The following is a 15,402-nucleotide window of genomic DNA, read 5'->3' on the forward strand; positions in this document are numbered from 1 at the left end:
TTTTCCGCTTCCTACAAGTAAGACATTATATTCTGAAGAGCACCACCTTAATTGGTAACCCTGATGTGTCTGTCATTGAAAGAATGCTTTTTTTTCCCACAAAGGAAAATGTCTGTAAGTCTGTTTTATGATACTTTAAGGTCCTTTTCTGCTGTCAACACACAGAGGGTGAAACAAGTGTGGGAGAAAGAATTGTCTGTTACTATTGACGAAGAGATGTGGGAGGACATTTGGAGATATGCAAAAACAATATCTATATATAACCGTACTAGAGCAATCCAATTAAGAATAATACACAGATTGCATATATCCCCAAATCGCAGACATGCTTTTAGCCCCACTTCCTCTTCCCCTCAGTGTCTTAAATGCAAAACTGATACAGGCACCCTAACACATTGTTTATGGTCATGTACCAAAATACAAAGATACTGGTCTGGTGTTCTGCAAGAAATTGAAAAGATCCTAGGGGTTGATCTAGAATTGGACCCAGTTTCTTTACTGTTAGGCATGTTACTTCTGTGGGTAAAAGGAGGCTTTACAACATCCTTACCTTCGCAGCGAGGAAAAACATCCTTTTACAGTGGATTAGTGATAAGATTGGCATAAGATACTATTTGAATGGTTGCCTCTGGAATATCTGACATGTACATTGCATTCTAAAACAGACCAGTTCTACAAAGTATGGGATTCCTTATCTAAATGACCTAGAACCTGAGGTATCAGCTATTATGCTGCAAGGATTCTCTTAGAATGGCGGGGATCTATGTATTTCAGAACTACACTGTACGTTCCATGTGTGGAACCTAACCTCTTGGTTTAAACTGAGCTTTTTTGTTTAATTTCTGTTTGTAAGTTTGTTTAAAATGTTTGTATTGAGAGACGCAATGATGGTGATGGGGTGAGAGAAGCACCGAGCGGGAAGAGGAAAATGGTGTACATATGTATGGGTGTGTATGTGTGTGTGTGTGCGTGCGTGTATGTATGTGTGTGTATATGCATGGGTATATGTATGTATGTGTATGTGTGTATATGTATATATATGCACGTAGATATGTGTAAGTGGGTGCTGTTTTTCTTGTTTTTGTTCTGTGTGCTTTGTCTCTGTTGTTGTATCTCTTAATATGGGTGAAAATTGTGAAATTCCAATAAAAATACTGTTACAAAAAAACTAGCATTGAAAATCTATTATTCTCGAATAATTTTTTTTTTTAATATCTTTAAAAAAAAACGAACAACTACAAAACATACAAACGACATCACACAACCCTCAACTCCATAACACATGCCCAGAACCACCTGATGACATCTCCAGCCCTCGCATCACTCTCCGCCACATGGCCTCAAACTGCACCATGTTGTTTCTCTCCGTCAGAGGGGGAAGTGCAGGTAGCTTACACCCACACACACTGGCAAAGAGTTTCAGCTTGCAGGCAGACACTGGACACAGTTTCCGAGTGACAGAGTGAGGGATTTTTGCATAGCTGCTTTGTTGCGTCATTTTGTGGGACTAGAAAAACATGCCCAGAACATAAAGTAACTCTCTGAACCAGTTCCCGTGCTTTTAAAATAAAGGTTCTGCTGCAGAACTGTATCACTCTCATTCCCGGGTTCCGTTTCTTCAAAATGTTCATTACTTTCCGGTTTTTGGTTCGGTTCTCTGAACCGGTTCCAACCCAAGGGTAAAATCTCTTTCAGTTTATTGAGTCAGCAGAGAAATATTGAAATTCCATATGGCCCCAGAGTCAGTCACTACAAGAAATGTAGAAACCCAAACATAGAAATAAGACGTTCATTTGAGCTGTCTGTGGTAACACCGAGAAGCAAGGCGGCATTCCTGGAGATGGAAACTGTTATGTCTATCACCCCTGCGGAGGCGAGTTTTACAATGCCTTTATTATAGAGTGTTTCGATGTTCACTGTGTTTGAGTGACAGTTAATGTAGTCTAGGGAGAGGTGAGAAAGGAGAGCCAACCACTGGGTCTAAGAGTGGGAGAGCTCTCTCTGTAAAAATAGCATCTCTTCATTCTGTTTCTATGTCATTTTCATTCTGTAGTGAATGAGACGACATCCCTAGTACAATGCTTTAACAACTCTATCATATGGATCAATCTGTCCCACGGTACCAACCTGGGAGGTTATGACCTCGATAGAGGCCATGAAGCGGTCTGCGATGATGGACACTCCCAGGAACATGTACATGAGACAGGAGAAGTAGACCACGGCCCTGGCTACCTGGTCGCCCAGCCCGGGGCTTAGGGGCTTCCACACGGGCAGCAGGGTGCCCGGCCTGCACACCACCGGCTGCGAACACTTTGTACTGCTGCCCAGCCCCGTGCTGCTGTTGCTCCAGAACTCCGGAGACATGGAGGGATAGGACATGGTGGAGATGGAGCGGTTCTCTTCCTCTCCTCCTCCTCCTCGTAGAGACTCCAGGGCGCAGGGCGAAGGAAGGGGGAGGAGGAGGAAGAGGAGGAAGGGGACAGAGGCAGAGAGAGCGGTGGAGAGGGGTGCCATGGCGGAGAATGCCAGGGGAAGAGATGGATGAGGCGGACGAAGAGAGAGACGGGGAGAAGATGCCGGGCGTGGCTGGGAGGGGTAGGACTAGCTCACCTAGGAGGAGAGAGAGAGAGAGAACAATACTTGGGTGGAGCCAGCAGCAAACATACACCAGCCTTTCATTGGCCTGTATGGAGTACGAGATAAATAAACCATCTGCCTCAAAATATATATTTTTTTAGCTAAATAAAAATGTTCCACATTTGACAACTGAATCATTATTGTGGTTGACATAGAACAAATTATTTTTAACCATCGTCCTTGTTTCCAGTTGCTGTGGAAGGTTTCCAACTGCAATATGAGAACAAAAATGTCAACATGCACTTGAATAGTAAATGTTAACGTCATGCCCTTGAATCATGAATATAAACCTTTCACGGCTATTCAACTTGGAGGCGCCCACATTGGCGTACATGCTCTCTGCTTTCTATTGACAGGAGAGAGAGAGAGAGATAGAGAGAGAGAGAGAGAGACAGAGAGAGAGAGAGAGAGAGACAGAGTGCGAGAGAGAGCGAGAGTGAGAGAGTGAGATGGAGAGAGAGACAGAGAGAGAAAGATGGGGGGAGCTGTCTGAATAGAACACATGGCTCTGAATAGGCTTAAAGCCCAAAGCAGAGGGAGAATGTTGGCCCTGGAGAGAGAGAGAGAGAAGGCTGGGGTTTGGATGGGAGAGATAGTTCATGGTGGTTTCTGTGATGACAGTGACAGCGCTGTTCCAACTGGCTTTGTGACAATGTACCAGGCTCTCCACAAAGACCTGTTCCCTCGGTTGAGAACACAATGACCCTGAGAGCCCGAACACTGAGCAGCAAGATACTCAGAAACTCTAACACACTCTCTCTCACTGTAAAAGTGGGTCAGGGTCCATGGCTGACTGGCAGTGTGTTTTTGAAGCAGTATGTACAGAAAGTTAGTTGGTTTGCTTATTTATTCTACTAGGTTGAGACCCAAATGGCATCCCATTTCTTGTATAGTGCACTACTTTTGATCAGGGCCCTCAGGGAATAGGGTGCCATTTCATTTGGGATAAAGGCCTAGTGAGTATAATTGTTGAACAGATACACACAACTTTAGGCCTGTACACACACACTCACGTATCCAGATTGTGAGGGCATTTATGTGTATACAGTATCTGTTATTCAACCATTCTTTCACCAGGTGTTACTTGTGTTCCTGCTCTCTGGGTTCCTGCTCTACAGTGTGTGTAGTTTTTGGGTGCAGTGTGTGAGCACCATCTGCAAGGGAGAATGTGTAGAGCAGAGAGCTAGTTAAGCAGATTACAGGCACAATGTGAGACCTACTGAGGGTAACCTGAGGTGTAGACGTCTGTCCGCACGCACGATCTCTCTCTTTACCCTTCTCCCGCTCTCGTTCTCTCTCTCTATCGCCTTCTTTATCTTTGTCTCTCACGTTGTCAGTCCAGCTTTAACATTATAGAGCAGCTGAAGGCCCTTGAAAGCATATCCATCTCAATGCACTCGTCTACATACAGTATTATTCACCATGTACCCGGCAACGATGAGTAGGATTGAGTATCCCTATGTCAAGAATGTTATATTGAGAGGCCACCCACAAAACCATCATCTGATGCTTTTGCAATAGGAATAACTCAGGTTATACGCAACTCATCGCTGCTACTGCAGAGTTTCAGGTTAGACTCAGTCCGGGCTTCCATGTAATTGGTCTTAACAACAACATAAGATATTTCCCATGCGTGCGTGCGTACACATACACACTCACTTAGTAAACACACACTCGCGCGCACACACAATCTTGCCCCAAACACACACACACACACACACACACACACACACACACACACACACACACACACACACACACACACACACACACACACACACACACACACACACACACACACACACACACCTCCAGTGTGCAGTCGTGTTCTGTCTCTCTGTCCCCTCACACTGACAGTCCAGTCGGGCAGTGTGTTTGCTTAGAGACGAATGTCTAATGATGGAGGGCTGATGTAGTTCCATTTATTTCCATACTGCACTCTACCAGACTGCACCTCCAGCACCACACCTGAATACCAAGCAGGAGAATAGAGGGGGGGGCACTGGGGGAAGAAGGATAGGCTGGCTGCTTACACTGGGCCTGCACTGTTCAGAGAGCAGCACTCTTGATGTCTTTCAAATGGCACCCTATTTCATATAAAGTCCACTACTTTTGACCAGGGCCCATAGGGCTCTGGTGAAAAGAAGGGCACTATATAGGGAATATGTTGCCATTTGTGATGCATTCTCTATTTGAAATGTATAGTGTTTGTGTTGTGTTCCTCTGTGACCTGGTACCCAGAGCCATTCCGAGGCTGGGAGACGAGATGGAGGGATGCTGCAGGACAAAAAGAGAAAAAAGGAATCTGAAGAGATGTTTAAATGGGATATGTGATGAAGAGGATGGTTGAGGAGGGGGGAGGTGTCCATGAGAGGAGGGTTGCTGATACTCAGCATGATGGACAAGGAGAAGGGTAAAAATGAATGTAGAGAGAGTGAACAAGGAGAGAGAGAGGCAGAAGAGCAGAGCGAGAGAGGACAAGAAAGAGGACGAGAGGAAGGGGGTGAGAAAACCATAGAGAGATGAGAGAGAAAGAAAGACTAAAAATGAAAGAGAGTGGGGTAGTCCTGCCATGACGAGTGTGTTCATAGATATTCTCAGCACGGCCAGAGTGTTTCCATGGCGACCTGGTGAACATTTGGGAGAGTGATCACAGATGGAACGGGAGAGAGAAGAAGAGAGGAAGGGGAGAGAGAAGAAGAGAGGAAGGAGAGAGAGAAGAAGAGAGGAAGGGAGAGAGAAGAAGAGAGGAAGGAGAGAGAGAAGAAGAGAGGAAGGAGAGAGAGAAGAAGAGAGGAAGGAGAGAGAGAAGAAGAGAGGAAGGAGAGAGTAGAAGGGAGGAAGGAGGAAACAGAGAGCCTAGGAGAACTCTTTGTCACAAGCATACTGCCTTCCATGGACGTGCCCACTAGTGCCCTGTGGGGCTGGGTATTGTGGGGAAGGGCTCTCCAAGCAGCCTGGTTGGCTAGGCTGGGACTGGTGGCGACTGGGGGCCTGGGGTATGTATAGCTGCCTCAGCAAAACTGCTGAACCGCACTCACATACCACAGCTAAATCACAATGACCCCAGGCTGACCGTAGCCACACACACACACACACACACACACACACACACTGGACATTGACAATGGACATTGAATCCAGATGTAGCCAGGTGGTAAAAGCACATAGCTGTATTCATTTGGATCCACTTAGTAGCACTGTCCCTTTAAGAGAGCTGTAAATAATGTGTGCAAGCGGTTATGGGATTGTGCCTCCACAATGTGTAAGAGTGAGAGAAAATTACAATTACACTGGAGAGCCGTTGTAATCCATCATGGGGAGCAGACTGGAGAGGAAAGATGGAGGAAGTGGATGAACAGTTGGACAGCTGTGTCTCCCCCTTACACATCTGGACAGCCAATACAGCCAGACATATCTGTTGCTAGGCAGGAAGTTAAGTGATACAGGTAATAAACTGTTCCTTCTCCCGTCATGTGACCTAACCTGACCTCGGCCCACATTCCTCACTAATCCACAGCTGTCCACCCTTATCAGTGACTGCAACCATGTGATTGAATTATCCTGTTTCCATCCTGCACAATTAGGGGGCGGAATGCACATTAAATTGTGCGATCCCCAATATACCATAGAAGAAGAATCCATGGTGGGTCCAACGTTACATTGGGTTAATGAAAACGTTTTATTTTACAATCGTACTGGAATATATCATATTTTGCACAATCTGCGGCGTTTTGTAATATTGATGCCAGATGGTGTGTTAGCCTGTTGATACTTTCAGAATGACATGGGGATGTTAGTGCCTTGCTGGCTGAATACCAGGGCTCTCAGAACCACGTTGTGGAGTTGTTAATATTATTTGTAGTGCGAGTAATTATCAGAATGACATTTCATATAAAGCTTTAGGTGCTGTATTTTGTAGAATTTTTTTAATTGTCATGTATATGTTGATATGTCATTTCACCCAGTGCAGTATGGGTAAGATGAGGATCTACTGTTCCATGTGGGGTTAGGGTTTCACGTGGACGGTGTGTTTTTGTGTATTCATATTGTTTTATGACAAAATGTATTTTGGGTTTTCATGCCAGATGTCATTTTGTTGATGGACATCTTGCACTCAGACATTTGACAAGTTAGAAAGTCCATTCTAACTGTGAACGTTGTGGTCTTTGTATTTTTTTTATATTTTTTTTTAGAAAGCAGAGCCACTGCTTCACCCGAGGCCGTTGGGGAGTTGCAGCGATGAGATCGTAATTACGAAATTGGGGAGAAAAAGGGAGTAAAAATGACAACAACAGAATAGAAAACAGAGCCACTAGGGTCGATGCATTTCACTTTGTACAGATTGTTTTTATGCACTTTACTAACAGGTGACAGAACTTTACTTTATGGTGACTTCACCATGCAGTGATTTCCCTTCCACATGGTCTTATTTTAAATGTAAGCTTCGACAGAATAAACAACCCCAAATTAGTTTGTGTCCTGTGCTGGGTTTGTGCTGGGTTTGCTTTCGCCAGCCTACACAGAGACGCATAAAGAAGAAGTGAATTTGGACAGACCTGATTGAATTAGATTGAAAATGTATAATTGAAGTAATATGGATGATTAGGATAAGTCATTGGTCTGGTCTGGGGTGACCCTAGGAAAGGGAAGTCCATATTTAGGCATAGACTGGAAGAGAAACCACTCTGCTTATGCTTGCATGCACCAGGCAGCAAGCAGCCTGAGATTGTGCACACCCACGGACACACAGAGTTAGAGAATGTGCCCAGCCTCGCTTGGGTCAATGGTACCCGATTATCGTCAGGCGATAGATAGCTGAATGTCTATAAGGAGTTAGTGACTATAGCATTAGCATGTGTATTGAGGGGGGGTCCTGAGCTTAGATGGGCTACAGAGAAATGGATGTTGTTGTAGGAATGTATAGGATTGCTTGTTATGGAAGGAATGTATTTGAACTAACTTGAAAAAACCACTCCCTCTGACTTCGCTGATAGCTCCGTTATTGAGGAAGAGTATACATACTAGGTCTGTGATATGTGGTTGTCCCACCCAGCTATCTGAAGATGCACTGTAAGTCGCTCTGGATAAGAGGGTCTGCTAAAAGAATAAAATGTACAAATGCAAATGAAGCTGTCAGATAGTTGAGGTCAGACGTTTACATACACCTTAGCCAAATACATTTAAACTCAGTGTTTCACAATTCCAGACATTTAATCCTAGTAAACATTCCCTCTCTTAGGTCAGTTAGGATCACCGCTTTATTTTAAGAATGTGAAATGTCAAAATAATGGTAGAGAGAGTAATTCATTTCAGCTTTGATTTCTTTCATCACATTCCCAGTGGGTCAGAAGTTTACATACACTCAATTAGTATTTGGTAGCATTGCCTTTAAATTGTTTAACTTGGGTCAAACGTTTTGGGTAGCCTTCCACAAGCTTCCCACAATAAGTTGGGTGAATTTTGGCCCATTCCTCCTGACAGAGCTGGTGTAACTGAGCCAGGTTTGTAGGCCTCCTTGCTCACACACGCTTTTTCAGTTCTGCCCACAAACTTTCTATGGGATTGAGGTCAGGGCTTTGTGATGGCCACTCCAATACCTTGACTTTGTTGTCCTACAACTTCGGAAGTATGCTTGGGGTCAGTGTCCATTTGGAAGACCCATTTGCAAACAAGTTTTAACTTCCTGACTGATGTCTTGAGATGTTGCTTCAATATATCCATATAATTTCCCTTCCTCAGGGTCCCATCTATTTTGTGAAGTGCACCAGTCCCTCCTGCAGCAAAGCGACCCCACAACATGATGCGGTCACCCCCGTGCTGCACGGTTGGAATGATGCTCTTTGGCTTGCAAGCCTCCCCCTTTTCCTCCAAACATAATGATGGTCATTATCGCCAAACAGTTCTATTTTTGATTCATCAGACCAGAGGACATTTCTCCAAAAAGTACGATCTTTGTCCCCATGTGCAGTTGCAAACCGTAGTCTGGCTTTGTTATGGTGGTTTTGGAGCCGTGGCTTCTTCCTTGCTGAGCAGGCATTCAGGTTATGTCGAAACAGGACTTGTTTTACTGTGGATATAGATACTTTTGTACCTGTTTCCTCCAGCATCTTCACAAGGTCCTTTGCTGTTTTTCTGGGATTGATTTGCACTTTTTGCACCAAAGTACGTTCATCTCTAGGAGACAGAACGTGTCTCCTTCCTGAGCAGTATGACAGCTGCGTGGTCCCATGGTGTTTATACTTGCGTACTGTTGTTTGTACAGATGAACGTGGTACCTTCAGGCATTTGGAAATTGCTCCCAAGGATGTACCAGACTTGTGGAGGTCTACAATTTTTTTTAAGGTCTTGGCTGAATTCTTTTGATTTTCCCATGATGTCAAGCAAAGAGGCACTGAGTTTGAAGGTAGGCCTTGAAATACATCCACAGGTACACCTCCAATGACTGTCAATTAGCCCACCAGAAGCTTCTAAAGCCATGACGTCATTTTCTGGAAAATTCCAAGCTGTTTAAAAGCACAGTCAACTTTAGTGTATGTAAACTTCTGACCCACTGGAATTGTGATACAGTGAATTATAAGTGAAATAATCTGCCTGTAAACAATTGTTGGAAAAATGACTTGTGTCATGCACAAAGTAGATGTCCTAACAGACTTACCAAAACGATAGTTTGTTAACAAGAAATTTGTGGAGTGGTTGAAAAACTAGTTTTAATGACTCCAACCTAAGTGTATGTAAACTTCCGACTTCAACTGTACATAAGGAGCTTAGAGCACTCTGTACCTTATGCTCATTCCTGCCTTGGTCACTGGCCCTGTTGGCTGCTGAAGCATTGCTAAGGCTTTTTAGTTAGAGATAGTATTATTATTTCTTATTATTATACTTTGTTTTTACTGTGAAGTTTGAAGATGAAATCTGTCCAAGTCCTGGATTAAGACTTTTCTTTCACCATTTAAGAACTAGTTATATTGTAATAGAGGCCAATTCTCGTTGTCAAAAGCAGTGCTTCTCATACAATTATAATAGACCAAAAACTGTGCATTGTTAGCCTAACAAGGTGTTGGATAAGGGCGCTGAACGCATCTTGATTTATCTGCTTATCATATTGCTTGTGTGAATTGTGATAATAATAATAATAATAACAATAATAATAATAATAATAATAATAATGGACTATTCTACCCGTTTCCCTTGTTATTTTAAAACCCGGTGTCTTGAAAAGAGTCATACAAATGCATGTTGGTAAACTCAGTGAGAGTTTTATAAGTGAAAAAGCCCTTATACGCTTGGTTGAGTTCAGCCTCTATCCGAGTTAGCCTTTCTGAAAGGTTGAGCAGCCATTATCGGCCTGGCAGGTGTCAGACATTGAACTGCAGCTAGCGATTCCGTTAGGCAAGTAGTTTGAGTTGCATACCTGAAGGAGCGGTAGCGTAGCTTTGTCAACACACAAGCTTTCGACTTCCAAACTTTGCGTCAAACGCTTACTCAGGGAGACTTGTTCTGCTAGACTGTGCTGTTCAGGCCACTTTGGTCCGTGTGACAGATGTGAAAGCACAAAGAGATAGAGGGAGGATAGATGTGATTCTATCTAGCGCACAGTGACTGTGAGTTCCTCTTCTATCTCTAGTGATATGGCCAAGCCACTGGCATATTTCTTTGTTGGACATTTTTAGAAAATCTATTTTCAAATGATCAAGTAGCTGTAAGGTAAAAACAGATCATGCATATTCATGCATCATTACCCAACTCACCTGACACACAGTATCCAAGAAATAATAACTATGCATTCCAAACAGCACCCTATTCCCTATGTAGTGCACTACTTTTGACCAGGACCCAGGGCACTCTGGTCAAAAGTATTGCACTATAGAGAGTAGGGTGCCACTTGAAGACGACAGTAAGCTTCACTATAAACAGGATGTACGTGTGCACATGTATTTAACCAAAAGGCAGGTCTGGCATGTGTCTCCCCCGCGCTCCTCCTCTTCCTGGGACTACTTCAGGCTTGCTGGTGCTGGCAAAAGCCCAACAGGGCACACAAGACAGTGTCCATTTTGGCTCAGCACAGAGCCCTGCCTGACCGATGGGAGGCTGGATGCCCCTGGAACCAATTGCCTGACTATACACTGTGATGGGCGATCATTTATGTTTAATACGGCGCTGTACATCAACACATCCTATTACGTTTAGTTATGTCACGCTCGGAGCAATAACATTAGCTCCTATTCAAGATTCAACGGGATATGGACGTTGAGGCCATGCGGTCAGGAGTCACCTGATGTAACTCTGTTATTCTATTCTCATTAGCAAGGTTCAAGTAATGCGTGATGCCTCTTGAATGCAGGTGACTAGCGGCAGGCCATCTCGCCTCCTAAGACATTCCAAACGGGAAATCGATCCTAGATATCAATAACAACAGAGTGAATGAGAGGCTCTCAGTGAGGAATCCATTACCACTATGCTGCCCTACCAGAAACACCTTTGCTTGATTTACTTTTCAAAAGGAAAAGTACTCAAAAAGCCCCCCGCCAAACAGCCTTCCAAAGAGGGCGCCTCGTCCCAGGGTGCTTCACTAATCTATTTCTGTTGTCCGTGTCCCTTTTTTGTCTGCCTCGCTGAGCTGGTTTAGACTCTACCCACCCAGAAACAAGTCTCTGTTGACAGCTCTGTCTTTGCCAGGTGCCCTTCAGACGCCCTTATCAAACCCTCATGCCATCCCTCACCTGCTTTTTGCAGGGGCATCTCATTTTCTAATGGACCATTTGTTCTCTCTGGGGGAAAAACACAAAAGCAGATTAAAGATGTTGATTCCTTAATCAAACCAGATCAGAAGTGCAAAGCACTCAGTTTGATAAGTGTCTATCTGATTAGGGTCCTTTCGCTCATTTTCCTAATTGGGATCTGTCTGCTTTTCGCAGAGGCTTGAAATGCCATCATCAATCAAAGCTGATTGCTCAGAACAATCAAAAGGGGAAAGTCAAAGCTGATCTCAATTCTTTATTAATGCTGAATCTCTATGGTTATATCTGTCTGCCAGAGACTATGCAGTACTAATGATACAGCTTGCTTTCTCCATCTTTGAAGAATTCACACTGTCCTTATATCACCTTTATGACAAAGGAGGCTGATGGGAGGTGCTAAAGGAGGATGGAGGATGGGCTCATTATAATGGCTGGAATGGAATCAATGGAATGGTACCAAACACATCAAACACATGGAAACAAAAAGTTTGACTGCGTTTCATTTAAAAAAATGTTTTTATTTAACTAGGCAAGTCAGTTAAGAACAAATTCTTATTTACAATGATTTATCCATTGATTCTATTCAAACCATTACAATGAGCCAGAGCTCCTATAGCTACTCCCACCAGCCCCCTCTGGTGTGTCAGTCCATTACAAAATGTCACCTGTTAGTGGGCAACACAGAGGCATCTGGGTAAGCAGCGGGGGGGGGTGGAGGCGGTGAGCGTGATGGTGAGGGAACAGTGTCAGACGTGGATGATGGCATCCCTCCCTCCCCGGGGTCGTGACCCTCAGCGAGGAGAGGGAAATGGCCCGAGATGGGTAACGGACGCACCCGTCTCCTCCAATTAACACACGCCTGTCTGAACACACTCCTCACCCTGCCTAGTCAGAATAGGTGGAGGGAGGGAGATGGACAGAGTGGGAGAGAGAGGGAGGGAGAGATATAGGAAGAGAGGTTGAGGGAGGGGAGAGAGGGTAGAGATGGAGAGAGAGAGGGGGAAGGAGGGGTGAGAGGGTAGAGATAGAGGGTGAGAGGGTAGAGATGGAGAGAGAGGGGGAAGGAGGGGTGAGAGGGTAGAGATGGAGAGAGAGAGGGGGAAGGAGGAGTGAGAGGGTAGAGATGGAGAGAGAGGGGGTGAGAGGGTAGAGATGGAGAGAGAGAGGGGGAATGAGGGGTGAGAGGGTAGAGATGGAGAGAGAGATGGGGAAGGAGGGGTGAGAGGGTAGAGATGGAGAGAGAGAGGGGGGGGTGAGAGGGTAGAGATGGAGAGAGAGAGAGGGGGGGTGAGAGGGTGGAGATGGAGAGAGAGAGGGGGTGAGAGGGTAGAGATGGCGAGAGAGGGGGGAATGAGGGGTGAGAGGGTAGAGATGGAGAGAGAGATAGAGAGAGGGGGAAGGACGGGTGAGAGGGTAGAGATGGAGAGAGGGGGGAGTTGAAGTGGGGGAGGAGAGAGAGCGGAAGAGGGAGGCAAAGCGAGGGAGGGAAGGGAGGAAGGTACATTGGAGATAGACAAAGGTCAATAGAAATGGAGAGACGGAGAGAGAGAGAAAGGTACAGAGATAGATGACAGCCAGGAAGAACAACGAGCTGGATAAACATATCAGATGAGAGGTAGCGAGAGATAAATGTCTCCTCCTACACAATTTCTACTGTTCTGCAGTTCTACACTCTTAGAAAAAAGGGTTCCAAAGGGATTATTCAGCTGTCCACATAGGATAACCCTTTTTGATTCCAGGTAGAACCCTCTGTGGAAAGGGTTCTACCTGGAACCAAAAAGGGTTCCTCAAAGGGTTCTCCTATGGGGACAGCAAATAACCCTTTTTTGATTCTAGATAGCACCTTTTTTTCTAAGATTGTACAGTACAGACTAGTTAGACTAATGTAACCTCAGACACCTCATCAGTGTTCCCCTCATCTCGCCAAGGCCTTGTCACAACCATAAACACACCACTCAAATCAAATCAAATTTATTTATATAGCCCTTCGTACATCAGCTGATATCTCAAAGTGCTGTACAGAAACCCAGCCTAAAACCCCAAACAGCAAGCAATGCAGGTGTAGAAGCATGGTGGCTAGGAAAAACTCCCTAGAAAGGCCAAAACCTAGGAAGAAACCTAGAGAGGAACCAGGCTATGTGGGGTGGCCAGTCCTCTTCTGGCTGTGCCGGGTGGAGATTATAACAGAACATGGCCAAGATGTTCAAATGTTCATAAATGACCAGCATGGTCGAATAATAATAAGGCAGAACAGTTGAAACTGGAGCAGCAGCACAGTCAGGTGGAAGTTGAAACTGGAGCAGCAGCATGGCCAGGTGGACTGGGGACAGCAAGGAGTCATCATGTCAGGTAGTCCTGGGGCATGGTCCTAGTCATCTCAGCACAGGAGAGGGGGCATCAGCTGTCACGCTCAACCAATTCATCTTCATCACGTCAACCCCATTACTGGTGACATTAAATGGTTAATCATTGTCCCAGACAGATTGGGTCTATTTGTCACCAGTGCCCATGAATATTAATAAATGTGAACTAAATGCCAAATAACGCCCCAATTATGGTTCATATGGAACAAATACCCTTAATGGTCATACATGCTGTTACTGTGATTGATGCTGTTGTGCTGTTGGCTCAATCTCACCTCAAGTACTGTACAATACAGGATTTCAACACACTCACACTTCAACCTGACATTGTATCTCCTGTGTACATAGAGACGTTCGCCAAGGAGGCAAATCGAGAGCATCCTGTCGGGTTGTATCACCGCCTGGTACGGCAACTGCGCCGCCCACAACCACAGGTCTCTCCAGAGGGTGGTGAGGTCTGCACAGCGCATCACCGGGGGGAAACTACCTGCCCCCCAGGACACTTACAGCACCTGATGTCACAGGAAGGCCAACAAGATAATCAAGCATAACAACCACCCGAGCCACTGCCTGTTCACCCCGCTACTATCCAGAAGACGAGGTCAGTACAGGTGCATCAAAGCAGGGACCGAGAGACTGAAAAACAGCTTCCATCTCAAGGCCATCAGACTGTTAAACAGCCACCACTAACACAGGGAGGCTGCTGCCTACAAATCATTGGCCACTTTAATAAATGGATCACTAGTCACTTTAATAATGTTTACATATCTTGCATTACTCATCTCATATGTACAGTGCCTTGCGAAAGTATTCGGCCCCCTTGAACTTTGCGACCTTTTGCCACATTTCAGGCTTCAAACATAAAGATATAAAACTGTATTTTTTTGTGAAGAATCAACAACAAGTGGGACACAATCATGAAGTGGAACGACATTTATTGGATATTTCAAACTTTTTTAACAAATCAAAAACTGAAAAATTGGGCGTGCAAAATTATTCAGCCCCTTTACTTTCAGTGCAGCAAACTCTCTCCAGATGTTCAGTGAGGATCTCTGAATGATCCAATGTTGACCTAAATGACTAATGATGATAAATACAATCCACCTGTGTGTAATCAAGTCTCCGTATAAATGCACCTGCACTGTGATAGTCTCAGAGGTCCGTTAAAAGCGCAGAGAGCATCATGAAGAACAAGGAACACACCCGGCAGGTCCGAGATACTGTTGTGAAGAAGTTTAAAGCCGGATTTGGATACAAAAAGATTTCCCAAGCTTTAAACATCCCATGGAGCACTGTGCAAGCGATAATATTGAAATGGAAGGAGTATCAGACCACTGCAAATCTACCAAGACCTGGCCGTCCCTCTAAACTTTCAGCTCATACAAGGAGAAGACTGATCAGAGATGCAGCCAAGAGGCCCCTGATCACTCTGGATGAACTGCAGAGATCTACAGCTGAGGTGGGAGACTCTGTCCATAGGACAACAATCAGTCGTATATTGCACAAATCTGGCCTTTATGGAAGAGTGGCAAGAAGAAAGCCATTTCTTAAAGATATCCATAAAAAGTGTCGTTTAAAGTTTGCCACAAGCCACCTGGGAGACACACCAAACATGTGGAAGAAGGTGCTCTGGTCAGATGAAACCAAAATTGAACTTTTTG

General features: G+C 44.8%; 1 protein-coding gene across 1 annotated transcript in view; it reads right to left on the reverse strand.

Moving 5' to 3' along the window:
- The window catches only part of slc8a2b (solute carrier family 8 member 2b), a 108,963-nt gene that overhangs the window by 39,306 nt on the left and 54,255 nt on the right, over positions 1-15,402 (reverse strand). Inside the window, exon 2 of the mRNA XM_042297235.1 lies at positions 2,128-2,610. Within this exon, the coding sequence (XP_042153169.1) occupies positions 2,128-2,514 (387 nt within the window). The 5' untranslated portion in view covers positions 2,515-2,610. The remainder of the gene's footprint in view (positions 1-2,127; positions 2,611-15,402) is intronic.

The sequence above is a fragment of the Oncorhynchus tshawytscha genome, linkage group LG14, assembly GCF_018296145.1.
Source record: "Oncorhynchus tshawytscha isolate Ot180627B linkage group LG14, Otsh_v2.0, whole genome shotgun sequence".
Classification (NCBI taxonomy): Eukaryota; Metazoa; Chordata; class Actinopteri; order Salmoniformes; family Salmonidae; genus Oncorhynchus; species Oncorhynchus tshawytscha.